Source organism: Sparus aurata, chromosome 14, assembly GCF_900880675.1.
Source record: "Sparus aurata chromosome 14, fSpaAur1.1, whole genome shotgun sequence".
Lineage (NCBI taxonomy): Eukaryota > Metazoa > Chordata > Actinopteri > Spariformes > Sparidae > Sparus > Sparus aurata.
Window position 1 is genome coordinate 10,895,034 of NC_044200.1, and position 26,766 is coordinate 10,921,799.

The window sequence follows — 26,766 nt, forward strand, 5'->3', positions numbered from 1 at the left end:
TTGTCCACAGTGTTGTGTGTGTTTTGGTGTGCCTCCCCCCCTCTCCAGTCCTTAATCCTGTGCTGTGTGTTACATTTAACAACGCAGTCATTAAGCCCATTGTTTTCCCTGCCACGGTCAGTGCCCTTTGAATACATTAGCGTGCTTGTCAAACAACAGTCACACAGTTACAATGTGACTTGGGTCAGAAGACGACGTGCTGGGGAGCTGTCACGGTGGGTCTTGCGCTAGTGTGAGAAGAAAAATCAATTCACCTCTTTTCATTCAAATGTTACTGATTCACCGGGGCGTAAAACACACAAAGGACACAACAGAGAAGCTGTTAGGAAGCTGGACATACCTATGTCCTGCAACCACAGGCCGTGTGATGCAAATGTATGCAGTTTGAAGTGTAGCCTTCTCAGAAGATGCCGCTCACAACAGAGTTCACAACAACACAGAAAATGAACTCGGCTTAAAGGCTAATTGAAGGTAGATGTTGAAGAACTTATTCACAAACCACCACCAGATTATCCTCTTAAAGGAGTAGTTTGACATTTTTGGTCATAACGCAAGACCAAGACACCGCTCTCATGCCACCAGGGGGACAATGCTAGCCTGAATCTCCCTTATTATCAAAATATGCTATACTTAGTGATATATTGTATATTATTTGTAAAAAAAATAAATTAAAAAAAACATGCAAAAACCAAAGTGCATAATAATAGCCTCGGTTTTATGTGTAGTCAGGTCCGGTTATATTGAGCTAAGATAACTGGCTGTTGGCTGTATAGTTTTAGATTGAGCATACAGACCTGACCACGGTATCAATCTTCTCATCTCTCAGCAATAAGGTTAATACGCATATTTCCCAAAAATGTAGAACTACTCCTTTAAAGTAATTCACTGAAAAGATTAACTATCAGCCTTGCAACTTACCCATATCATGTTCACACATCGGTTGAAATATGGCTTTAATCGATGGTATATGCAACAGACAGTATTATAAACGGACCGAGCTAACAAGGAAAAGTTAAGCCCACGCAAAAGTTCCTTAAACCAACATTTATCAAGTTACTACCATGGCGTGTCCTCGTGTTGGCGATCAGATCAAAAGCTTGTATCTAAATGTGGCTGCTTCCAAAAACAAGACGGCAGGGGCTATAATGCGGAACTCGAGGCTTCAAAGTGGTAGTCCACAAACCAATGTGTTACATCATTGTGATTGATCAGACAGCCTATGGTGCAGTCAAACACCTCATGTCATATCACAAGTAGTACTACTTACTGCGTCACTTTGTTCTTTTAAGATCAAGATCTTCTTTGGTTTCACTCCAGAGAAGGCCGATGTTTCAGTTGGCTATATTGAACTTTTGAGGGTTTGAGTAAGTGAGTGGGACACCAAGAGAGGATGTACAGTGTGTACCCTGTCTCATTTGAGCAGGAAGTCCTCGTTGGTGAGAAAAGAGCACAAGACAGTGGAGAGGAAGTTGTTGGTTCACAGGTGCAGCGCGGGGGTTTCCACATCCTTTCTGCCTTTCAATTGTGGCAGCAAATACTGAGAAGAAGATACCACAGACAGTCAGTTGCTTACGTCAGTCATAATTTACTGACAGACCACAACAAATTACGATCTGGAGAACAAGGGAGACTTGGTGTAGCAACGTGGCATCGGAAAAGGCACAATTCAAGCAAGTCAAAGAGCAAGAAAGGAAACGGTGTGTGTGCATCATTCAGGCGAGCTTTCAGAGCGCTACGCCAAATGGTAATTTCACATGTGCCAATTTCTTTCTACATGCTGGGAACATGTCTGTTCACCCCCAAGCAGGTCACACACACAAGTGAACATGTGTACATACAAACACATATTCAGTAGATTGAGATCTAACCCAAAACAAGCTGTGCACAACAGAAGCAAATGATTTCTGTAGGCTACAACAGTTTAGCCCTTATCTTTAGCCACATTAGCAGAGGGGTTCAAACGATGCCAGTGTCAGTCTGTGGGTCAGTGCACCACTTTGAAATAAATCAACCACTGTTGGGTGGATCGCCATCAAAATTTGTGGGAACATTCATGGTCCCCCGGATAGGATTCCTGATAAATGAAGAGATTGACATTCGGATTATGACATTTTTTGTACTCATCTTGAAGATTTTGACAGTTATTCAAAGGATGTTCACAAAATTCATGCCCCCCCAGAGGATGAAGCCCAGTAACCTTTGGTGATTCCCTTAACTAATCTCATCTAGCACCACTATTGGGCCAAAGTTTTCACTTATCCCAGAAAATTCCCATGCCTACATTGTGAAAACACTTGTACAGACTTTAATGGTTCCCAGGTGATGTATCCTAATTAATTTGATTATCCTCTGACATCTATATTATTATGTCTCTGTGTTCGGACATTGTTGGAAACATTTGGACAATGTAAGACCACAACCCAACAAAATATACAACAAGGTTCTCCTCATGTTTAGAATTTTTTTATGTTGAAATGTTATTAACTATCTATTAATGACTGTATTTAAGTGCGTAGCAGCTAAACAATGCTGTTAGTAAACCACTATGGTGCTTTACTAACAGCATTTGTCTAACGTAGTTATTGTTTGACCTCCAATCTCACTGCTATAAACTGCTACTGTTAGTACTGTGCTGGGAGCAACTTATCATCCAGGCTTGTGTACACAATGCAGCTGAGTCTGCGTTGTCTTATCTTCAAATGCAAGCAATGTGTGGGGTGTAAACTAAATTTGGATCTTTGTACTCAGTGGAGGTGGCGGGGGAGTACTGAGGTAAACAGAGGAATTAGAAATGGCAGTGGACCCGTCACAACCTCCGTACGTAAGGAGGTGGGGTTTCCATCGCAGAGTTCGCCCAGCTGTGGAGGCCACAGGTGGGGTTTGTGGGGGAAGGATGAGGAATGAGCCGTACTCTGATTTCATACGTGTGTGTGTGTGTGTATGTGTGTATTCTGGGTTAAGGTCTGCAGAAATTTGGGGTGCAGGGAGTGCGAGGCAGCTCGCTGGCAGCTGGATATTGTCTGGGGTTCACCAGGGGAGCTAGCATGTCAGGGTGAACGGGTTTAAGATGAAATGTGCCCAAGGAGATCCTGATTCACTGTGTTTGTTTTTTGGAGGGGGGTCCTCAGGGGCTGGCCGAGGGGGGGGTTACTGGTGTAACGTATAGATTGGGGTCTCGGATTTATTTCCTTAGAGTAGTGGTGGCCCGAGTGGTCTGAGTCTGCGCACGAGTGGACTTGTCTGTAAATGTAAAGCACGTCTTGTGTTTTGAGGTGATAACATCGCGCTCTATCAAATATTGTTCTTTTTGTGGTGTGTGTCTGTGGGCGTGGGGAGGAGGAGGGGTTGAAGGGTGGGGCGTGGCGAGGCGGGTGTAAATCGATCCTTTGTTTTCGTCCCTGCATTTGTGTCTTGGGGGGGGGGGGGTGCTCTTGTTTGGCTTTTGCTGGGGTGACTTTGAGGCGAGTTCAATGTCAAAACTAAAGACAGAAAGAAATCTCTGAAAAGTGAAACATTATGTAACATTTTTCCCCTCAAAATGCAGCAAATTCCACTTTCTCCCCTGATATTATTTGTACACTTAATTTCAATGCGATTTAACTGTACATTTTTTTTTTTTTTTACTGTATCTGCCATTCATAACTCCGGGAAAGCTGCGTCCAGCATCTGTTTCTGCTCCATCCAGCTGAGGTGAAAAGGTGGTGTGCTTCAGCTGATGTGTTTTCCCATATCTGCATCTGGGGGAACATCTGGTTTGCATCTGGCAGCGGCCTTGGCGTATTGGGCTGCGCATGAGCGTGACAATATGTGCGCGTTTGCGGGAGAGGGAGAAGGAGAAGGGCATGGAACATATTTGTGAGTCTGTGTGTGTGTGACCGGCTGGATGGGAGGATAAATGAATGAGGGATTGAGTGATCGTGTGTGTGACTGTTACCTGGCCTGCAACCAATGATCCGAATGTTGTTGTCTTAAACTCTAAGGATGTTGAGCAGAAACCCCTCCTGTGTTACATTCCTTTTCTTTTTTACACGAAAAATCTGATACGTATGTCCAACACCTGTTACTATCAGATAGAGTATCTGCCAACAATCAGCTGTATCTGTTTGGCATTTGTGGATTTAGATCTCTTTTGAGCAAGGTTGGCTGTTTTTTTTTTTATAAAGTGGCGCGATCAAGCTGTGGCTGGTTCTCCTTTCTAGGTAAACTGATCAAATGGGGATACCAACTTTTCACCCAACCATGACAATATATCTGTTGCCAGGTTTTTCTGATGTTGAGCAGCGAAGCCTGTCTGGGTTTGAGCAGAAAACCCCCCCGGGTGACGAGACATGTCTTTAAAAAGAGCAGTGGTGGAGGAAGTATTTAGATCCTTCACTTAACTGAGTGTCAGTACTGCTCTGTTGTTTCGTCCAGCTGCAAAAAGCTCAAAATGTTTGCCGCAATTCAAGAAAAGAAAAGCAGTATTTGAGTCATTGTCCTTAGTTACTTTCTACCACTGGGAAAGAGCGATAAAGGGTGAGGTAAGGGGAGACTTGTTTGGCTTCTTGTTGGAGTCCCTGTGTTGGGGGCCCACGGTATTAATGGTGACGTGGCCAGCTGGGTTAAGGTATGCAACAGTGGCCCTCATACTCGAAGTCCTCACATGCTCCTGTTTGAGAGGGACATGCCACCAATTGTAAATATGAAGTTCAGTTTACTTTCTCTGGAGGAAGACCTTTGAAAAATAACTGAAAAAAATAACAAATGATTAAAGACAGTGGAAAATCTTTGAAGCCATTTGTCTCAGTTTCATAATAAGGGTAGTTAGGTCAGCCTTTGTAGGCCAGTATAGACCAAATGTTCCTAACAAGTTTTGCATCTGACCCCTTAAAATGAATCAATTTGCATAAGCCTGAGAGTTGTGGGCAGCTTGAGACATTTTGCCTCGTAATCCAAGATTTTAATCTCTCAGAGATCTAGACTATCTCTCAAACTACCTAGCATGTCTTTAGAAAAGATGTAAAAATCATGAAAGGTAAAAAACAAAAAAAAAACAAAAACCCAAATAAATAAATCTGCTTATCAGCTCTCAAACCATCAGATGTGTTGCCACGTTGCCATCTCAATTTGAGCTTTCAGTTGCTGTATTTATGAAAAAATGTTACCGTAGCATAACGTACTTTAGTATCTTTGGCATGAACACCTTCAGTGTTGCTCACTTGTCTCATTTGTGCATTTCCCACAATCTGTTGCTCTGATTTGGTTCTCAGGACAAGAGGCAGAGTGTCACACTCTAATGAGGGTGCGAAGAGATGCAGCTCTTTCAGTCCTGACTGAACTGGGTGTGTGTGGGGCTGGGGGTTACATATTTGGATCAGATTCCTTTGCAGCTATGATCTGGAACAGTGAGCCCTGAGTGACCGGTGCTGGCGTGGGCCGCCGAGGCGAAGGGAGCGCCCGGGAAAACGGCTCAATCCTGCCTGGCTGAGCCTCGCCACACACTTTTTGCACACCACCCCTCTGGCTGCTCGTGTGTGTGCGTCCATTTTCACTCTGAGTGGTTTCATAAGTGTGTACGAAAGCAGCAGTGACAGCGAGAGAGCCTCAACAAATATGTGTGTGTGAAAGTGTACGTGTGTGCGTACGAGGGAGTGAGACAGGAAGCAACTAGGGGCCCACTCTCGGCCACAAAGTAGTAGTAGTGACTGTAAGAGTCAGTGTAGAGGGAAAGTGGGTCACTGGTGTGTGTGTGTGTGTGTGTGTGTGTGTGTTTGTGTGTGTGTGTGTGTGTGTGTGTGTGTGTGTGCATCTCAACAACCCAGTGGTGTGAATACATGTGTGAAATGTAGCCTGTATTCACATATTTTTACACTCTCATGTCTGATAAAATGGACTTCCCCCTCAGGGGGCCCACAGTAGAATCTCATCATGATCTGGCATGCTGCATCTGTGTGATAACAGCAAAACTGCAAGAAAGGAGCTGACTTCTTGCTTTTCAGAGGCCTCTGGTTGTATTGTTATCTCGAATTCGCTCTTTACCTCGGTGTTAACTCCCAGAGCGCTACAGGAGGCTGAAAATAAGAAGTCACAGTGGAAAACACATCATGTTCATGTGAACATGAGCTCATGTCGAGCTTTAGGCTTCATTCTGGGGAGAATCATGTGTCTCATGATGTAACACAGGGGGGGTCATGGGTTCCCTGCAGGCCCCTCAGAGATGCTGGAGTACACAGAGTCATGCCTGTGTAGCAGCTTAATCCCATGTTTTGATCCAACTGCTGAAGCTTCAGGGCTGACTGGCCTCAGCTCCTCACCTGACATGAGAATACTACAGAAATGCAGTTTTTTTTTAGATACAGGGAATACCTACAGTATGTACTGTAAAGACATGTTGCCTAAAAGTGATTTCACAGGGCCCTCTCCTGCGTTGAAATGGTAGAATAATTATGTTAACGGTCTAAAGTAGGTCATTTTCCTTTTTCCTTTGGTGAGCCCAGCCTTACAAAAGCACATTACAGCACAGGGCGCAGGTTGAAAAAACAGTTGACACACATTTGAGGAACGTTCTGTTCTCTGCAGGCTTCATTGTGCTGCGCCACCTAGTGCTTTCCATAAGAGCCGCAAACTCCCGCTCTGCTGAGGACATCATGAGGAGTCACAAAATGTCAGCGCTCAGCAGGATCCACAGCTCCAGCAGGCCGTGTGTGCTTGTGGTGCTCTCTGCTGGTGATCAAGCAGGGCTGCAGCCAGGAAGCAAGAAAGACAGTTCAGGGAGACAGAGGGTGACCATGCAGTTACATGTAAAGACAATCAAAGCTTCAAGTCAAATAGAAAAGATATCCCACATTGTGTTTCTTGGGTTTTTCTGTACAGCCGTGTGATGATTCAGTGGGTGGGATCCGTGGGAGGGCCCCGAGGTGACGGCGTCAGACAGGGAGGTCTGTCAAGATGTCTGCTGTCAGGAGGAACAGACTCAGTCACACCCTCTGTGCAAACCAAAATACAATATGTACTGAATGTATGTAAATTGCCTCTCAGCAGTGTGGTGAGAGCTTCAGAGCACCGGTGCATTTTAGATCCCGTTGAAGTTGTAGGACTCACAAGAGAGAATTTGATGTCTGAAATTCTGAATTTTTTCGGTCTTGATTTCCAGAAATACAATACAGTATCATGTTAAAGATGTTCAGAATAATGTCTCCAAGAACAAGATGAGTGAATAATGAAGGGGGTAAAAGGGGAATGTTATAAATTGGGAGGACATCTGTACGTTCCAGCTGAAGACATCTCAAAGCTTAACATGATGTGAATTTTAATGGAAGCATAATATGATTTTTTTTTTTTAAAATGATTGCCAATGCTGAGGTCTTGAAAGAAGTTGCTGGAGATTGTGTGGCTCTAATGGGGCTAACCTCTGTCGCATAGTTCAAGAATTCCCTGAACTTTGACCTTTTTGTGGAGAATGGTAGGAAGCCAGAGACAAACGTTGACTGGGAAATGGCTCCATCTGGAGGTACCAAGAATTAAAAAAGTTTAAATACGACATGGAATATGGATGTAATGGAAAGACTGACTTTGTGTTCAGAATTGCAAATAGATCTATTTAAGGACTTGTTGTTTAACTGGACAGAATGTATTACCATCTACTAACTGATTCAGTTTAAGGATTAAGCCAGTGGAGGGAGGAGATGAGTAAGAACGCAATGACAGTACGTAAGAAGACACTGTTAGTAGTATGCACTTGTCTTATTGTAAATATTTACTAAATATGTGAATAAATTATTAATAATTAAGCTTTTTTTTTTTTTTTTTACACGTGCAACATTATTGTAATCTAAAGATGACGGATTCAGTTTTTTCATCTCTTTGCTTTTTTTTAAAATCATTTCTATTTTTTTTTTATTCTACTTCTTATTGATTTATTTGTCTTTGCCCCTGTGTTGGACAAAGTTGGTTTCTGGCAACTTAAAAAGAAAAGAAATGTTGGGGCCCTTGAGTTGTTAGCAGTGATATTTATCCTCTAAAATCATCAGATGGTTTCATTGAAAAAAAATGTTTGAGAGCTTAAAAGGAAAAAAAACATTTCACATATAAAGCATAAAGATCACAGACAACTCCAAAAACCTTTAGTTTGTTTTATTAAAGTTGCCATATGTAAGAATTGACCACCTGTCACATGTATACTCTAAACAAGCAGGTGGCAGCGTATCACCACAGTAACCACCACCTGTAGCTGCCGTTAGCTAGTTAGCTCATTATTTTCGTGCATCTGGTGGTCCAGACTGGGAAGCTTGGAGCACCAGGGTAGTGTTGGTGTTTGCACGGACGTCCCGGGGCTAGCCCGTTAGCATGCTAACTTCAGTCTGTAACTTTGCAACAGTTTGTAGACAAATCCCAACGTCAAAACTGTATGAAACTATACTTTTAGTTGATTTTAAATGATTACATACTGCACTGTTGAAATTGTAACAGACCTTCTTTTCTACCTCATAAATCACCTCATGACCCCTGAGACATTCTTGTGACCCTTGAACCTGATTTCACTGGACTTGGCTTTTAAAGTGTCTAATATTGTTATTATAGCTGCTCCTCAACCACAAATATTAAATTACTTGCTTATACATAGATGCATCACTATTAACAATTGAATAATATTGAATAAAAAAAAAAAAATACATGGCAACCTTTCTGCATTATGAGTACTTTTATGCACATGTAAGCACATTTTTCTAATAATCGAGAACATTTTTTAATTAAAGATATTCACTTGTTTTAACTCGAATCAGCTTGCAAAATAAGTATTATAAATTTAATTAGGAATCATGAAAATACATCATAATGAAATAAACTTTATTTATTCATCATCTTTACAAAAAAAAACACTTACAATGTACATAACTGTAAAAACAGAACACATAAAAGCCAAAAAGAATACAATGAAATGTCAAAAATGTAAAAAAAAAACAATCACATAAATCACAGTGCACTAAACATCCTCCCCCCATTGCTTATTGTTGATTTCCATGCAGCCAGTTTGGCCCCAAGGCGGTAATATAAATCATGTGTTACTGATTTTCTGTGCTGGCATTGACCAGCTGAACAGCTGAGCGCTCATAGTAACATCGTTCATGTCGCTGTGCACGGATCCCTCAGTTCTCCCGCTGGAACTCTGTCCGACTGCTCTGCTTGTTTGTCCTATAACAGCTATACAGTCCTCCACGCCCCTGTGCTGGCACGGAGCCTCTCCAGGTTATGTCACATTCCTGGGAGCATGTCGGAACAGAGTGCTCACCTGAAACCCAAAATCACATTTCATTCAGCAGCAGCGGCAGAGGAGCGTCATGTTTACACTTCAGCTGCAGGCTGACATGATCCAAAGAAAAATTCTTCCAGTACTCTGAGCAGAGAAACACGATCAAAAGTGTGTGAGGCCGACGCTATCCTGCTTGTGCAGCTGAGATTTAGGACGAACAAGGTTTTTAGAGGCTGATCGCACCTGTATCCTCCTGCATCCACACCTCCACCTTCACGTTTCCTGCCCTTCTCATTGTTGTTTTTGCTCCTGTTCTGCCAGTTTCACCTCTCATCCACCCCATCTCTCTCTCTCTCTCTCTTTCACTCAGTGTCACTGGATGTCGATTAACCAGTCATGGCAGTGACATGTGGAATTTTTCATTACCTTGCCCTGGGGGCACCATGCTGTCTGTGCCTGTGTATCGTGCTGCTTTTTTTCCACTCCTGCCTTCTCTCTCTCTCTCTCTCCCTCACACACACACACACACACACACACCCTCTCATTCTCTCTCTGGTATTATTCTGAGTCAGCCGGTGGAGAGCTAGCTGTGTTTTGTTGTTTGTTGTCCGGCCAGCTGTATGGGGCACTGGTAGTAGTGACTGATCTCCTCTCCATGGCCTATCGTCCCTCCGGCTCTGGCTCCTACACCGTGGTGATCATCCCCCTCAGGACCAACCTCTACAGCCTGGACGCCCTACGCTTCTATCTATGGGTGAGGAGGGAGTTGGTGTTTGTGCGTGTTTGTGTGTATGTGTGTGTGTGTTTGATCCTAATCAGTCCCGTCATAAGTGTGTTTGTAAATTCTTATCAGCTGCCGTGCATACTCATACCTACATGCGTTTTGTTTCCCAGTTTTCGGCACAACATGACTGTAGGACATCCTAACTGTACGTTTTCTGTCAAGGCAGACAAAGTGGTCTCTTCCCAAGTGTGACTCATTGCCTAAAGTTAAGCATTTACCGCTTGTCAAGTCTGGGTAAGTGTCACCAGTTTGGCACAAGGCACATGGTGTGACCTTTCCCACTCCTCCGGAGAGGGGAAGGAATGATTCAAGTGTCTATTGTTGGTCATTTTGCACCATTTTTCAAACACTGAATGTTTGATTTTAAGGTGATACTAGAAGATAAACAAAAAAACAGGTTTACACACAACATATACATGTTCATATCAAACATATGTGGTGATATTGATCGAAGTCGTGTAAATTCAATTTTATGGTCATTATTTAGGTCATTAAAGGAGTTTTTTTGTGCTGGCAGTGATGGAATGTAACTAAGTAAATGTACTAAAGTGGAGTTTTGAGATATTTGTACTTTATTTGAGTACTTTATACTTTCGCTTCACTGCAATTTGAAGGCAAATATTGTACTTTTTACTCACATACAGTAGATACATTCTTAATCAAAATATTTTGGCGATCAGATTAAGAAAAAAAAAGAAACACACCTCTATAACAGTGTAAAAAACATGGGCATGATAAAAGAAGACTTCATGGCAGAGCACTTGTATTGGACTTCCTTAATTGTACAGGTGTACCTGATAAAGTGGCCACTGAGCATATTTACACATATATCTCTATTATGGTTAAATGTTAGATGACATCAGTTAAAGCAGTTCCTGAATTCTTGCTTGGTGATGTATTACATGGAAGGAGTGCAAGAAGTTAATTGACAACAACCATGACTTTTGGCATCAAACCACTCCCCACTAAAAAATGTAACAGGCACCACAAAGAAAGGGGACTTTTGGATATTTTGTGGATCCTGTCATGTGTGGCACAGTTGTTAGCACCAGAAGGTCATGGCTTTCATTCCCCCTGGGGCCTTTGCTCGTAGTGCTTGTAACTTGTATGTTCTCCCCTTGTCTGAGGTTCCCTCTGGGCGCTCCGGCTTCCTCCCACAGTCCAGAGACATGCAGGTTAGGTTGATTGTTGTCTCTCAACTGCCTGTGGGTGTGAACGGTTGTTTTTCTCCTAATGTCAGCCAAAGCGATGAACTGGCAACCTATCCATGGTGTACGTGAATTCGACTTTGCTTTCTCACACTGGACATCTGACTGAAATGCTTGCAGAGCTGCTGTGTTCTCAGTCAGTCTTTCCTAAACTCTTCGCTCCGTGTCCGAGTGTTGTTTTGGAGGTAGCGCGGCTGCAGTCACCCCCCTGACACATTCCCACATGTCAGGTCTGACCCTCGCAGCTTCCTGCCAAGCGCAAAATATAACCGACTTTCCACTGAGTGTGAATCGTATTATTAGCTGTACGTCATCACAAAGTCAGCTGTCGAGCGGACGCAAAACAAGAGGCAGTACGTTTTCGGGTGGCGTGATACAAATCAGTGGAGTTTTCTTAATGAATGATATATAATTTGATTACTCAAACTGCTAGAATTAGTCATTGAAACATCAGTGTCACAGGTTTCTGATCCATCTTGTTGCTGACTGCCTCCTGACCTCATGACACCGTAGGTGGATGATCGCCGTCGTATATTATGATCTCCGTGCTGTTGCAGCGCTGTTAGCTCTGCTGGAGCCCATTTAACGTGCATGTCATCCAACTGAGTGTAGACAATAGAACTAAAGGCCTCCTGCTGCTCTGTAGATTGGCTCCGCTCGTGGTAAACAAAGCCTTGGGGGCCTCTGGAAGACAACAGGCCGATCACGCTGCTTTACATCAGGCCGGTGGTTGGCGGTTTGTGGTTTGCGGTTGATGATCCAGCCTGTTTGTCAGCCCCCTGGTCAACACACGCATATACCCACTGAACCTGAACATCATATTTGTGGGCACTTTTCTGCTTCAGCCATCACATTTATGATTTCTGATCTCGGTATCAGGTCACAAAGGTGTTCCTGCATGACAACCATGGAGGAGAACTCCAGTTTAGGCTATAAAATCACAACCTAAAATTCAATGTGTTGTCCTTTTACATGAACCTGATGGAGATGTGTTCTTCCCATCTCAGATTAAGCGTATGAAGGATCTAGAGAAGGAGAAGGATGCTCTGTGGTCCGGGCTGGAGATCCTGGAGAAGACGCGTCTCTGGTACCTCCAGAGGCTGGAGGAGAACAGGGCCAGGCAGGACAGCATCGAAGCCCAAAGTGGGGTCTGCTGCAGCCTGGAAGGGACAGCGGAGGTACAGAGCTTTACAGTACATAATTCAATACATATGGTGCATTGAACACAAACTAATAGGCTGTCTAGCTGTGGCACTTATGCATCCAAATACCCACCTTTAGGTAACAAAGACTTGCTTGTCGTGGATGCAGGTGGGACAGGTTGAGAAACATAGTTTAAGAAAAGTCTAAATGATGAAGAATTAACAATAGCCTTTGACAATTATTAGCTGATGGCTAAACGGCCATATTTCTGTGTCTCCGCAGGCTCGTTCCTGCCTCCTCAGGTCTCTCATCCAGCGGGTGAACGGCTCCCTGGGCTCAGTGATGAGCGAGCCCAATGTCACCAGCGGCAGCATCCCTTCTCTACCTGAGGGGGTGGCAGACAGCGACCTCCGATGGCACAACACAGTACTGACTCGGGTAAGAAAACAGAACATGTAGTTCCTTAACATTCCTACTTTGCCTTGATTTATTTTGGAACGGTTCTACAGGAATGATTGTCTTCCTCTCGACTCAAACAGGGGATGCTTTTGTTTACATTGTCCACAACTCTTGATAGATGACTCTGTTTGTGCCTATGTGATATGATAATGGTAATTTAGATTTTTTTTTTCTCCTTTGACAGGAGGTGAGTGACAAGAATCGGCGGATCTCCATGTTAGAGCTGGAGAAAGGCGCTCTCCTCGAACAGCTGGATGAACTGCAGACCCATTGATTGACTACACGATTGCTGACTTTAGTCCGCTTGTAAATATGTATTTAAATGAATAAATGGCAGTAAAAGATGCGTCGATGTCTTCTGTTTTCTCTTCAAAACAATCTGGTTGTGCTTATTAGTTGACTAACCTGACTGATGTGTCACTTACATGTCATTACTGTCATGAGTCAGTAACTGAATTTATTAAAGCCAATCCCTGCTGTCATTATGTGCCATGGAGTAAATTCCCATTAGCACCGGCTGTCTTAACCTTATTTCCTGTGGAGGTAATACTGATAGTCATGATAATATCGGATTTTAGTTTATCGAAGTTTGTCTGCTTTCCAGTACAGTATATCTTTGAAAGAGGTGCAAGGGTAGACAAAAGAAAAGAAACACCTGACAATGCAGAATAATCTGTGTGGCAGAAATCAGCTCAGGTATTTCCATTTAATGCATCTTTATGATTCTTTTCTCTCCCCTCTGTTTAACTAGAGGTTTACATTCAAAACATCTGATCGGTTTATAAGACATGTTCATTTCCATGGATTCCCTTAGGAAAATGAAAATGTCATTGGCTTATTACAGATTTGATGAAAAACAGCATTATTCAACTCTTAAATCAACATGCCACAGGTTAAATGACTATTTGTATGGTAGCCACTAGCAGTGCTGAGATGCAAAATGTACATCATTATAAAAATCTCAAATGCAAGATAAGCTGATGAACATTTTTAAAACTTTTAAGCTGAAGTGCAACAGTATTTTCCTGCAGCATGCAGGGGACACTCCTGCATCACTGTGTGTCCTGTTGCCCACAGTTGTTCCGCTTCCGTCTCTGAATGTGGGCTCTCTGTCTCGGCACGTCGCTGCAGCCTCTCACGGTGGTCCCGCACTGATCTGACTTCAGCTGATAAACTTTATCTCGCCGAGTCATCGTGCGTGTTTGCAGGAACTCTCCCTCCTGCGCTGCACAAATCTGTAGCCATTCAGTCAGCAACCTTTTGGTATCTCTTGTTCACAAGATACCTGTCTGACACCCGTACACATGTTGTCTGGTCATGTCATTTTAGTTTGTCTTCGTCATTGCACTCATTGCTTGATTATTCTACTTTATTCTTCCAGCATGTTTTCGTTTTCTTTTATGCTTCGCGTCCTGAGTCAGATCAGTTTCGTTTCTTGGTCCCCACAAAGTCTATGTTGGAGTAATTGTCTGGAAGTTTGTGTTTACTCCGAGGGCCATGGTGGCCCTGTGTCTCTGCGGCTTGCAGTCGTCACAAAAAAAAGGTGAATAAGCTGGATAGAAGAGAGCATGCACAATACGGGTGTTCTGTTGTATCTGCTGGTCTGAGATAACAAGGCTTAGTGCAGTTGTTTGGAGAAACATTTTGACCACCTGTGATGTAACTCCACAAATAAATTGGAATGAACCAGAAAACGTGACGAACATCACTGTATTTTTCTATTAGAGCACACCTGTGCATCAACAACAGCTTTTCCTGTAAATTAGAGAAAACGCTTGCAAGGAATCCGTGCTGGGATCAGATTAGAATCAGGAAAGAAAACATCCATCTTGGCAGAGGCTTTCATTTAAGTAGCTTCATGTTCTCTATCTTCAGAGTGCCACTGAACCATCAAGCCCGGGGGTACCAGCACTTGGCTAATTATTGGGTCTAATTCAGCCAAACACATTTTGTTATGGGTATGTCATGCTTTTGTGGTTGTCAATGCCATTCTTCCATAGCAGCACGGTTCACTTAAGCTGCACTCTGCTGGTCCCACCAAACCCCTTTTACTTGTATACAATATCATGTTCGCCTTTTCCCCCCTGAAATTTGTGGTTTCGGTATTGGTGAATTTCGCAGATTGCGAGCTGTTTCCGTGCAGGTCGGCGGAGGTGGGAAGTGTAAACACACAAATAAGGAGGAGGGGAGGAGGTGCTTTTCGGAGGATCCTCTTGCGGGGCTGAGGGCTCCCTGATAAATGCATTCCTTAAGATATTAGGAGAGGAAAACTTCCTGTGAGCCCTCAGATAGTGCAGTAAGTAGGTGGTCGTCAAGGGGCATTCAGGTAACTAATAAACAACAAGAGAATGAACAACTTGAGGTTTGAGATGTCAATTCTGTGCTTTCCGTACCTGTCAATATAATGCTCACTTCCACTGGCTGTAACTAAACAAAACACAGTATGGCATGAAGGGAAGATTCATTAATTACTGATTACTTAATCATTAGTTTGCCCCCATAAATAAAATGATACATGATACTGAGTAGTTACCAGGTAGATTGATTAATTACTGATTACTTAATCATTAGTTACTCTTTTAGTGAGCCTTAAAGTAATGTGAAACATAATACTGAGTAGTTACCAGGTAGATTGATTAATTACTGATTACTTAATCATTGGTTACTCTTTTAGTGAGCCTTAAAGTAATGTGAAACATAATACTGAGTAGTTATCAGGTGGATTCATGAATTACTGATCACTTAATCATTAGTTACTCCTTTGGAGTACTCCCTCCAAGTATAGTAATACATACTGTAATACTAAGTTGTTAGTTGTTAGTCATCATTATCTACTGATTACTTAATTAATCTAATTACTCTTTTTGCCCATCAGTAATATATACTACTGGAGTATATTATTGATGCATTCATGAGGACATCACTTGTTTGGGCTAATTTCAGTTACTTTATATGCTCAATCTACAATAATGAAAGTTATGTATAAATTGATTTATATGTTGTAGTATTTGTCTGAATCTGTTAAGTAACTATTAACTATTAACTAATGTCAGATTTTTCTCTGAGAAAGAAGAACAAAAGTACTTGATGCATTCCATCACTGGTGATATGTCACGGCAGGAAAATCACAGCTGCAATTAATAACAGGATTAAATGGCTGCTTTACATTTAGATAACAGTACTGGAGATGTGCTTCTCCTGCTACAGGTCAAAGAACAAAAGGCCCATCTTCATCTTGTTCCCTTAGTGGGTTTTTTGATTTTACAGCAATAAGACAACACCATAATGAAGGTGTGTGGATTAAAAAGGTTCAGCAAAACAATGTGTGAACTGTGGCCTTTTGACACATTTTGTGTCAGTGAAGCAAACATGATTCTACGTGCAGTGGTGGAATTAGCTAAATACATTTACTTGACTACCTTTGCTGAGAGAATGGTGAGGCCACTTGTTTTTTTTACTATCACAATTTTTCATGTCCAAAGCAATAAACAGTTTTAAACCCCTGATATGCATTGCTGTAGATGTAACTACCCTATAGTATGTGAAGTATAAGAGCTTGTCATTAAAGGTCCTTGTAAGAAAAGCTGTTTTTTGAGTCTCATAGTGCCCTACCTGATGAGTTGACAATGAGACTCAAACAAAAACTGCTCTCACAAATAGGACCTTTAAAGATCTAAAGCACTGTCAGGGAACATTTAACTGCACGATGAGTTTACTTGTGAGACTTATATATTTTGCTGATCAAACTCTTATACTTTCTACTACTTTCCCGGCACAGTTTTGCTACTTTTACTCCTAATACTTCTCTCAACACTATACATTTGGAGCAAGCATTTGAAGGATATGAGAGAATATAACAAGCTGTCCATTTAAAGACATGATTTTGGTTACAATTACAGTCTCATTCGTATTATTACAATCACAATCTTGTACCTTTGGAAGCCATTGGAGATTATTCAGTATATTAGAACATTGGATGATGAGGTTGTCAAGTTCAGAGGAATTGGATGGACTGACACTAAACCTTTTACTGTAATGAGAGGATGTGCTCAACAACCAGAAAATAATCACAATTATTTTCTTTGTTTGAAAAGATATTGGTGGTCAAAGAATCGAATCAGACAGTGGATATAGTGTCAGTGTGTATGTTTTACTTTCTTTACAAACTTAATGTAGAGTAATCACATAGAACGAAAGTGAGAGCTAGTAAACTCTCCCCCCACTGTCGCAGAGGCCAGTCTTGGACTCTCCATCACTGCTGAACTCTGTCCTCTGCTGCAGCGGCGCACGGTTAAGCGCGTCTCCGAGTGACACCTCCATCCCGGACGCGTTCAAGTCCAGCAGGCGCTGCAGGTGTTTGATATAGTCAATAGCCGCCCGCAGTGTCTCCACCTTGCTGAGTCGTTTGTCTTCCAGCTCCTGCGGCAGATGCTCTCTGAGCCGCGCGTAGCCTTCGTTTACGCAGCGCACTCGGTGCCGCTCCCGTTCGTTCCTTTTGCGGATGAACGCAGGCTCAAAGGAGTAATCGCACACGCCGAGGGCTCCGTGAAAGGGGAAATAGGAGAACCGTGTGTACGGTAACCTCTGGCCGTGCACGGGATCGAGGTATGCGGCGTCCAGGTGGAAGGGCAGTCCGAGTCGGAGCGCATCCTTATAGTGCGCTCCGGTGTTATCCATGGAGAGGCCGTGGAGAGCAAGCGTGGGGACATATGAAACATGCTCCATTAACGCCTCTCTATGAATAAAAAAAATGGTAAAACATTTAGATTGAACACTATCTGCAATTAATGTTGCTCCATATGACGAAACTCACCTTGTCAGAGCTTCCTCTCGATCATCTCGTGTTTTGCGCAGGGGTCTCCTTTTAAATCTCGCCACTTTGTGATTAGAACTACAGACTGGGATCTTTTCAAAGTAAACACCTCCTGTCCGGGACTTAGTCAATCTGTGTGACAGCTTGTTCACTGGGTTTTTGAGGTTGTAGGGACGGTGGGTGTGATCCTGGGCGGAGAGGCAGCCGTATCTCTCTCATCAAGATAAAATTGTTTACATAATGTTCCTTCCGTCGACACTGTGAGGGGATTCTTATCATGAATATTACTGTGAGCCAGACTTCAAGGGCTTATGATAACGGACTTGATTGATATGATTTTAATAAATGATATATTTAATTTACCTATAACAACAGTGGCGGACTCAAGTAGGGGGCAGCATATCACAAGAGTAACAACTAACTACTGTCAACTGCAGCTGCCATTAGCTAGTTAGCTCAGTTAGCCGTCCAGCTAGCAGTCCAACATTTCGCATCAAGGAAATGTTGGTGTACACACTGCTAGGACAGGAGATTTGGACCAGGATGGACAGGGGGCTAGCTGGTTAGCATGCTAAACATGCTTTGTAATGTAACACAGCTGGTAAGCATGCTAAACAGGCTTTGTAATGCAACACAGCTGGTTAGCATGCTAAACAAAGCTGTTTTTCCTTCACATTCTGTTGACTTTTTTTTAGGGAAGTTTTAACGTTTGTTATAGGGAGACCAGGGACAGTTGTAACACTTTTTGCAATTTTTTGCAACACATCAAAAAACATTTACATTGGAATAACCAATTTGTTTTTATTATAAACTTCAATCTGTCAAATGCTGAAATAATGTATTCAAGTGGTTTTATGAAATATGTACAGGTTGCAAAATTGATTTTAATATAGTCTCTCCACTGTTACAACCGTCCCAGTGTATAGGGACGGTTGTAACACATGTCAGGGACGGTTGTAACATGTCTAAAATATACATAATGAATCAATCATATAGTCAAAATGGAAAATATTATTTATCAGTCATGTTATTGTGACTATTCATTTCATGTTTTTAAGTAATGTTTATCTTTTTTTCATACTACATGACAAAAAAGAGGTGAAGCCGTCAAATTATTATTATTATTATTCATTTTATTTTTTCCAAAGATTTTTTTCAGGCATAGACACCTTTATTTGACAGTGGATAGACAGGAAATGGGAGAGAGAGGGGGTGTGACATGCAGCAAAGGTCCTCTGGCCAGGATTCGAACTGTGGTCCGCTGCATATGTGGCATGCGCTCTTAACTACTAGACTACCTGCGCCCCGAAGCCGTCAAATTATAATACAACAAAATTATTTCATGGGTAGAACACCTCAAAAAAGTTTCACATGGGTCACATGGTAAATGCCATATGATTTGGCCACTCCCCTGACTGACTTTCCCTCTCTGATTTCATCGGCAGCCCTTTCAAGCACAGGAAATGGGACTCCCCTGTCTGTCTTCCTCTTTCTGATATTTGGCATTCTGTAAGCAATCACATGTTTCCACTGACTATCTTTTATATAAAAAAAAGATAATTACCTTAAAATGTGATTTGATGACATTTTACATTTAATTTGCAATGCACAGTGCACATTTCACTTTTAATTTGCCATTAAAGGGAAATTATGTAGTTTTTTAGCTTAACTTAACAGCTTTGGAGTCATTGGAATGGTTATATGACTTTCTGGGTTGAATGGTGGCCGTCTCGCTTCCCCCCTAGCGTCTGTGAGCGGAAAAAAACAGCCATGCAACTTTGGGCCAGTGAGAAAACAGCAAAGAAATTGCCAAAACTGCATAGTTTCCCTTTAATACCAATATCTGCAACTCTATCCCTAAACTTTGCTAGTTTTTAGAATATAAATGAAACTTGGTTGGTGATACTGGGACGGTTGTAACGCCCCGTTACAACCGTCCCAGTATCACCAACCAAGTTTTCATGTGAGCCAGCTTGACTGCTAGTTTGACACTTGACGCTAGTTAGCCATTTCTATTTTTAGCTTACAAAACAGTGATTCTAATAATACTTGTTTGAATTCATAGAGATTTGATCTTATAACAGCATCCAAAAAAGTGCATCAGACAGAAAAGTAATTTTTTTACCTAAAAAACAACCTTTTTTAGATAACACCGTCAGGAAGTTTCAAATCTGGCTCGCTCTTCAGCAGGAATCACTCTAGCTTGTTTCTCATTGGAGGAATTCAAGGTGTTACAACCGTCCCCTGTTACAACTGTCCCTGGTCTCCCTACATATTGCATATCGCATGTATGTGAGTTGTTAAGTTATAAACAATATATCTTAACTTCTTAGATCGCTTCATTTTAAAGAGTTTTTAGCAGCCTGAAGAGGTGAATTAATTCAGAATAGGACAGAAAAACAGTATTTAAGAAATGCATTAATTTGTGCAACCACAATATATCTACATCTTTCGTCTTTTGACCCTTCAGATTTATCATGTGACCCAATCTTAGGCCCTGAACCCCCAGTTGAGAGGTTGTGAACTACTTATAAGATGTCATCTAGGTGCTATCTCTAAAAGTAATCTTTCACATGTTTCTTATGTTGGCCAGAACTCTCTTGAAATATAAACATATACAGACAATTAATATACATATATAAATACATATTTAAATGGACTAATAAATGATTATCTTATCTTATATTAATGATATCCAAATGTCATACTGACCCCTTAGTTTTTAATCGCATAATAATGAAGAGTTTTTATGTCCTCCATTGAACAGGAGCTCGTGAAAGAAATCTTCATTGACTAATTTGTTTTTGTGCATTAAAAAACTCTCTTCGTTTTCATGACTGATTAAACTCACCTTAAAGGACAACACAATTTCATTCTGTTTAACTTTGTTTACATGTGGTGGACCCTGCCACCTTTCTAGCTTCAAACAGTGTTCTGGTGACCTTGTTTTCCTCTGAGAACAGCTTGTTTATTCAGTAAAAGAAAAACATAATACGGAAGATAAAACAACTTGTCTTCCTGGCCCCTGGGTAGCGGCCGCTTTTTGTGAATCGAGACAGAGAGCTGACCTGTGATCAGCCGAATACTCTATTCTTATCTCGCAAGTGCGCATGCGCACACAGAGCAGTACGCTGTCATGGCCCCGTTCAGGGAGGCATTGTGCTGGTATGTTGTTGTTTTTTTGCTTTCTTCCTTTTCACATATGTAATTACTTTGCATTGAAGCGACATGGCTTTGACGCGATATGAGTGTACTTTGAGCTCGCTGAAACACCTAATAACTCCCTGTTTTAACGGTGTATGTAGGTGTAAGTTTTCCATGCTAACGCTAGCACTGTGACAAAACTGGTTGATGTGTTTCGCTAACTAGTTGCAAACAAGTCACTTGAAACGACACGTTTATGATGTTTTAGTTGTTTTAATATGTTGTATAGAAGGATTGTGATTAGCGGGCCGGTGCACTAAGTTTTTACTGTTCATACCAGTTGTTTTATTTCACAGGGAGAGAAATATGAACCCCTCAGCAGGACACGGTTACTGATGGGCATCAGTTGTTGAGTTCAGGTAAGCTAAGCTAGCTCGCGTATAAACCCCTGCCTAAACCATGTCTTGATGTTGCTAACTGTGTCTATAACGGCAGCAGAACACTCAAACAGTTAGCTAAATGTTGGATGTTATTCTGCATCCTGGCTGGTTGCTCAGTCTAGGTCTCACTCTGATGTCGTTTCTTCAGGATGAATGACATGAACCTGAGTCCTGTGGGCATGGACCAGCTCAGTGTGCCCTCAGTGAGTGCCAGCCACCTGGGTCTGCCCACCTCCCCCACACACAACCCCATCCCCACCCCAGGTACAAAACAAACACACTAGATCCATTGTTAAAAGACTTTGGCATCACATATTCAGTGACAGTCTCTAAGTCTTCTCTCGTTGCTGAGCTGAATCTCGGTTTATGATCTGCTGTTCAGGCATGCCGGTGGCCATCCCCAGCCTGGGTCCTTCCCTGGGCTCCCTTCCTTCTGCCCTCTCACTGATGCTCCCCATGGGTCCACTGAGCGATAGAGGGGTGATGTGCGGCCTGCCGGAGAGGAACTACTCCTTGCCGCCACCTCCCTACCCTCATCTGGAGAGCAGCTACTTCCGACACATACTGCCAGGTGGAATACTCTTCGTTTGTTGGGTTTTTATCCTCACTGCTCTTTTTTGAAGGGTGACTCTAAATATTCCTCTTCCTCCCCTGCTGTAGGTATCCTGTCCTATCTGGCAGACCGTCCACCACCTCAGTACATTCATCCCAGCAGCCTTAACATGGACGGGACCCTGTCTGTTGCCAGCAACAATCCCTCAGCTCTGGACCCCTACAGTGGCCCTGGAGGCCCACTGGAACAAGGCCTGGTGCCCATGGACTCCAGACAGGTCAGCGGCCAGGCAGACCTCCATCAGCCTGGTGCTCATGAGCTGGACTCAACAGGGTTAGCCATGGAGTCACGTGTCAGCAGCCCCATGTCACCTGACCGGATGGGAGAGGAGCTAGCCACTATGGATGGAGTCGGGGTGGTGCCTGACACTCAGCAGCAGCTCGGAGGTGGACGGCAGCCTCAGCCACACGAGGGCCTGGACTCATCAGGTGGAGTTATGCCCCTTCATGGGCCCCCAGTACTGGAACTGCCAGTGGTGATGGAGCCCGATCACATGGGGGGTCGAGTGGGGAACGCAGGGGGAGGAGGAGCAGGGGGACTAGGGGAGCAACTCCACTCAAACGGGGAGTTGAACTCGGGAGTTGTCAGTGTGGTGCTCACTGGCTCCATGACCAGCCAGGGCCAGCTGGAGCCTGTATCACTGCATGGACACTCTGGGATGGGGCTAGAGGCTGTAAATGTATCCCCCATCACTGCAGAGGTGTCGCTGGGGCCAGAAAACAACCTGGTGCTGGTCAACTCCACCCTGCAGCTTGAGGATTCTACTTCCAACAAGGAGAACATGGTCACTGCCTACACCATCTGTGAGTGTGCATTTGGAATACATTCTTCAGATGTTACAGAGCCGGATACATCAACAGATTTGAAAATCTTGTGTTTTAAATTAAATAGAGCTGTAAAGCTTTGGAAATCATATTATTTCATGAAAATATATATAAACTAAATACCAACTACTATGCTGTTATTTTCTCCAGGGTGCACACTATGTGAGCGCTCATATACCTCAGACTGCCCGGAGCACGGCCCAGTCACCTTCATCCCCGACGCGCCCATCCAAAGTCGGGCTCGCCTCTCTCTTCCGCGCCCACTGTGCCTGCGCATTTCGGTGGCTGATGAACCGCTTGGTAAGAGAATACGCCAACCGATCAGGGGATGCCTTTAAGTCCCTGTGTGGAAGAGAGAACCTGAATGACATCAGGATTTTAGTCAGTTTTATATATAATGAAAAGATACCTTCTTTTTTGTTTTGTTTACACAGGAGTAACATTAAATTGATCAATATATGTTAACAACTGTTGATGATATGATAAAGAACTGTTTTGGCATTCAGTTAGTCATTTATATTAATTTTGAAGGAAAAATGACAAATGACACAACATTTTGTTACAGTGTGAGGATTAGTCACTTTTCCAGTATCATTTGGGGTTAAGGACTACTTTGCACACACAAGCTGTTTATTAACATGTCATCTTTATCATCTCATCTTTTGTCAAAGAAAATCTATTTAAAAAGTAGTGCATATGGGTAGACAAAAAAAAAACATTCAATAGACGAACAATTAGATAACTGACAAGATGTATTGATGCTCCTCTCAGGAGTTTTTGCGCGGGACGTTATTCCTCCAAGGACCTGCTTTGGGCCAATGGTGGGCCAGCACTGTAGTAACGTGGATCTTTCTGACTGGCCTGAAAAGGACACACCGCAAATATGGAAGGTCAGTGGAGTGGCTTTGGTTGGACCGTGTGTTGTCACAGTTTGTACAAAACCATGATAAGTTGATGAAGCAGTTTGTGTATTACAGATGTACCACAACAACGTGCTGGAGTTCTACATCGTGACGACGGACGAGAATGAGTGCAACTGGATGATGTTTGTCCGCAAAGCAAGGTATGGGGATTTCTGAGGTGTTGGACATGATTTCAGTCAAAACAGGATGGTTTTAAAACAATCCTATTTGCTGTGTGTGATGTGTGTTAAGGACCCGTGAGGAGCAGAACCTGGTGGCGTACCCTGCCAACGGGAAACTGTTTTTCTGTACTACCACAGAGATCCACCCAGACCAGGAGCTGCTCTTCTACTACAGCAGAGACTACTGCAGGCTGATGGGTGAGATGACAGATGATGAAAGTAGCTCCTCTGATCCATCGTTGTCATGGTTATCCATTACCAGACAGTATTCTGAGTATCCTACCATTCTCTACATCTCCGCAGGTGTTCCTCAGGTGCCTGAGGGTCAGATCTGCCAGTGTGGCAAGGAGTGCTCCTCCTTCTCTGAGCTCAAGTCTCACCTCAGCAGCCATAACAGTAACCATAGCCATAACCAGCCTCCACACAGCCACAGCCCATCGCAGCAGGACCACTCTCAGCAGCAGCAACAGCAACAACCACAGCAACAGCAGCAGCAGCAACAGCAGGAGCAGCAGACACAACAGCAGCAACACACTCACCAGGAGGAGAAGCTGACCAATGGGACCTCAAGCTCCTCCTCCTCCCCGTGGCCCTGCCACGCCCACGCTGCAGGACAAACAAACAGTGACAACAGCAGCGGCAGGGGCGGCAGTAATAGAAACTCTAACAATAATGTTACCTCCAGAGCAAAAGGTCAGGGTCATGTACGGGAGAAGAAATTCAAGTGCAGCATGTGTTCCCGGGCTTTTATCACATCCACCAAGCTCAACGTGCACTTCATGGGGCACGTGGGGATGAAACCTCACAAGTGCGAATATTGCAGTAAAGCCTTCAGTGATCCCAGCAACCTCAGGATGCACCTAAAGATTCACACAGGTTTGTACCAGGATCATGGAATTTTAAACGTCTGTCTTTATAGCTAGCAGACTTAACCCCCGGTTCTTTTGCTTTCCCAATGAACCACTCACAAAACTCCTTGAAGTTTTTCCTAGAAAGATGTCACTCATTGTGGACCCATCGACACATTTTCACTGTAATATATTAGTCCTCAGTTATAGTGCCATACAAAATGACACGTATAACATTTCAAGTGCTGGCAAGTATTACCAAAATTACTAAAAAGAAACTCAGCTTGACTGTCTTCTCGTCACCTGAATGTTGCATGTCAGTAATTCAAGGCTTCCCAGTGGCACTAAAGAGTGCAGAATATAATGTTTTTTTTTACAGGAGCTGGTTAAATGTTCTTTATCTGGCAAAATTGTAAATGAGAGCTTTAGATGAAAAATACTTCAATACTTCAAGGACCACTGGAAATTTGAGAATCCGATGATATGATGATGCTTTGATGAATGTGGTGTTCAAGGAATAACCGAAACATTGTTACAACATTTTCATTTGCTTTCTGGTGGAGAGTTTAATTGAGAAAATACCAGTGTCATTTTCTGCCAGTGACATACGTAGCTATAGCCAGCAGGCGGATTTTGTATCCATTGAACAAAGCCAGGCAAGCTGTTTCCCCCTGGTCTTTGTGCTAAGCTAAGCTAACCATTGCTGGCTGTAGCTTCACATTGGAATGATGGATATTAGAATGGTTAAAAGTTTTTCTCATTTCACTCTCAGCTTGTGAGCGAATAAGTGTAAATCATGAAATGTCACAACTCTTTGAAACTCTTTTTCCCTTTAACAGGTCAGAAGAACTATAGATGCACGGTTTGTGAGAAGTCTTTCACCCAGAAATCTCATGTGGCGTCACATATGCTCATCCACACTGGTGCAGAGAAGCTCAAGTGTGACCTCTGTGACCGGGCGTTCATCAGGAAACACGACCTGAAACAACACATGTTCTCTCACACGCAGTATGTAACTCATTCATTGTGTTCTATGAAAAGCTGCACAAATCACAATTATTTCACAAGTTGGAATTAAGATGTGTTCCGCACAAAGGTTATATAATGTGTCTCTTTTATATTCTATATTATATCTATATCTTTATATTCCCACCACAGTGAACGGCGGATACAGTGCCCAAAGTGCAACAAGCATTTCCTGAAGACCAACCACCTGAAGAAGCACATGAACTCTCACGAGGGCCGCCGAGACTTTGTCTGTGAGAAATGCCATAAGGCTTTCCTCACCAAATACCACCTCACCCGCCACCTCAAGATATGCAAAGGGCCCAAAACGGAGAGAGCGTCCCGTAAGGAGCAGGACATGGATGAGGAAGATGACGATGAGGAGGAGGAAGAAGAAGATGATGATGGCAGGGGAAGAGGAGGGGAGAGACACGCTGACTCAGCCAGCAATGAAGACTGCGGTTTAGACGTCGGAGGATATAACTCTGAAAAGTCCCTGTCACCCCCTCATTGACAACACTGTGCCTCTTGAGATGTCTTTGTTTATTTATTTACTTTACTGCATTAATGACGTTTACCTCTTAGTTTTTGCCAAATATGAGTTACTTTATCAAATGTTTTATTTTAACATCTTGCATAATCCAAATTTTAAAACAATAATGTTTCGTCTCATATGCTGCTATAATAAAATAGTCTTTGTCGTATTATAAGCCAGCTGATGAAGATCAGACTGTATTTCTACAAAGCTACTCTGTCTATTCATTGAACTCAGGCCTGTGTAATATTAGCTGATGGGATTCATATAAGCTATCTTTCATACGTTGTTATTCCTTAATCTGTTTTTTCCATGACTCACTAACATGGGATGAATCGCTGATTCATTTGTAGATGCACAATTAATGACAATTAAAATTTCTGATGCCATATTCTTGCATTTTTAGTCCTTAAAATATGTATTCGCTTTTGTTCTTTATTTATTACAAGCAAGATTTTGTATCATTTTTTTAATTTAAAATTTCTGTGAATGAAAATGAGCCTCTTAAAAACAGGAACCTGGGCATTAACGTGTTATTCCTCATCTTGTGAGTTTTGCCTCAACGTTAAATAGTTCCATCCTATCTGTTGCATAATGTTTTAATAAATTAACAATTACTGTTGGTTTATGTTATTGA

At 42.7% G+C, this 26,766-nt stretch overlaps 3 protein-coding genes across 4 annotated transcripts; 2 read left to right on the top strand and 1 right to left on the bottom strand.

The window, feature by feature from the left end:
* Positions 1-9,747: 9,747 nt before the first annotated feature.
* LOC115595250 (suppressor APC domain-containing protein 1) lies at positions 9,748-13,164 on the top strand. The gene is made up of 4 exons (XM_030439452.1): positions 9,748-9,983; positions 12,229-12,399; positions 12,647-12,802; positions 13,008-13,164. The coding sequence occupies exons 1-4, from the start codon at positions 9,885-9,887 to the stop codon at positions 13,095-13,097; spliced, it is 516 nt and encodes a 171-aa protein (XP_030295312.1). The 5' UTR covers positions 9,748-9,884; the 3' UTR covers positions 13,098-13,164.
* Positions 13,165-16,964: 3,800 nt separating this feature from the next.
* Positions 16,965-17,771, bottom strand: LOC115595672 (achaete-scute homolog 4-like). Its single transcript, XM_030440416.1, has 2 exons — positions 17,637-17,771; positions 16,965-17,558 (listed from the first exon to the last, which is right to left on the bottom strand). Exon 2 carries the CDS (start codon positions 17,546-17,548, stop codon positions 17,027-17,029), a length of 522 nt encoding a protein of 173 aa, XP_030296276.1. The 5' UTR covers positions 17,549-17,558; positions 17,637-17,771; the 3' UTR covers positions 16,965-17,026.
* Positions 17,772-20,733: 2,962 nt separating this feature from the next.
* prdm4 (PR domain containing 4) lies at positions 20,734-26,752 on the top strand. Of its 2 annotated transcripts, none has more exons than XM_030440818.1 (12): positions 20,734-20,801; positions 21,137-21,199; positions 21,369-21,484; positions 21,603-21,791; positions 21,881-22,636; positions 22,808-22,957; positions 23,429-23,547; positions 23,635-23,720; positions 23,812-23,939; positions 24,045-24,617; positions 25,429-25,597; positions 25,748-26,752. In XM_030440818.1, the coding sequence occupies exons 3-12, from the start codon at positions 21,370-21,372 to the stop codon at positions 26,106-26,108; spliced, it is 2,646 nt and encodes an 881-aa protein (XP_030296678.1). In that variant the 5' UTR covers positions 20,734-20,801; positions 21,137-21,199; position 21,369; the 3' UTR covers positions 26,109-26,752. The 2 variants fall into 2 exon arrangements, with proteins under 2 accessions (XP_030296678.1, XP_030296679.1); XM_030440819.1 differs by having other exon boundaries at positions 20,757-20,801; positions 21,338-21,484.
* The last annotated feature ends 14 nt before the right edge of the window (positions 26,753-26,766 follow it).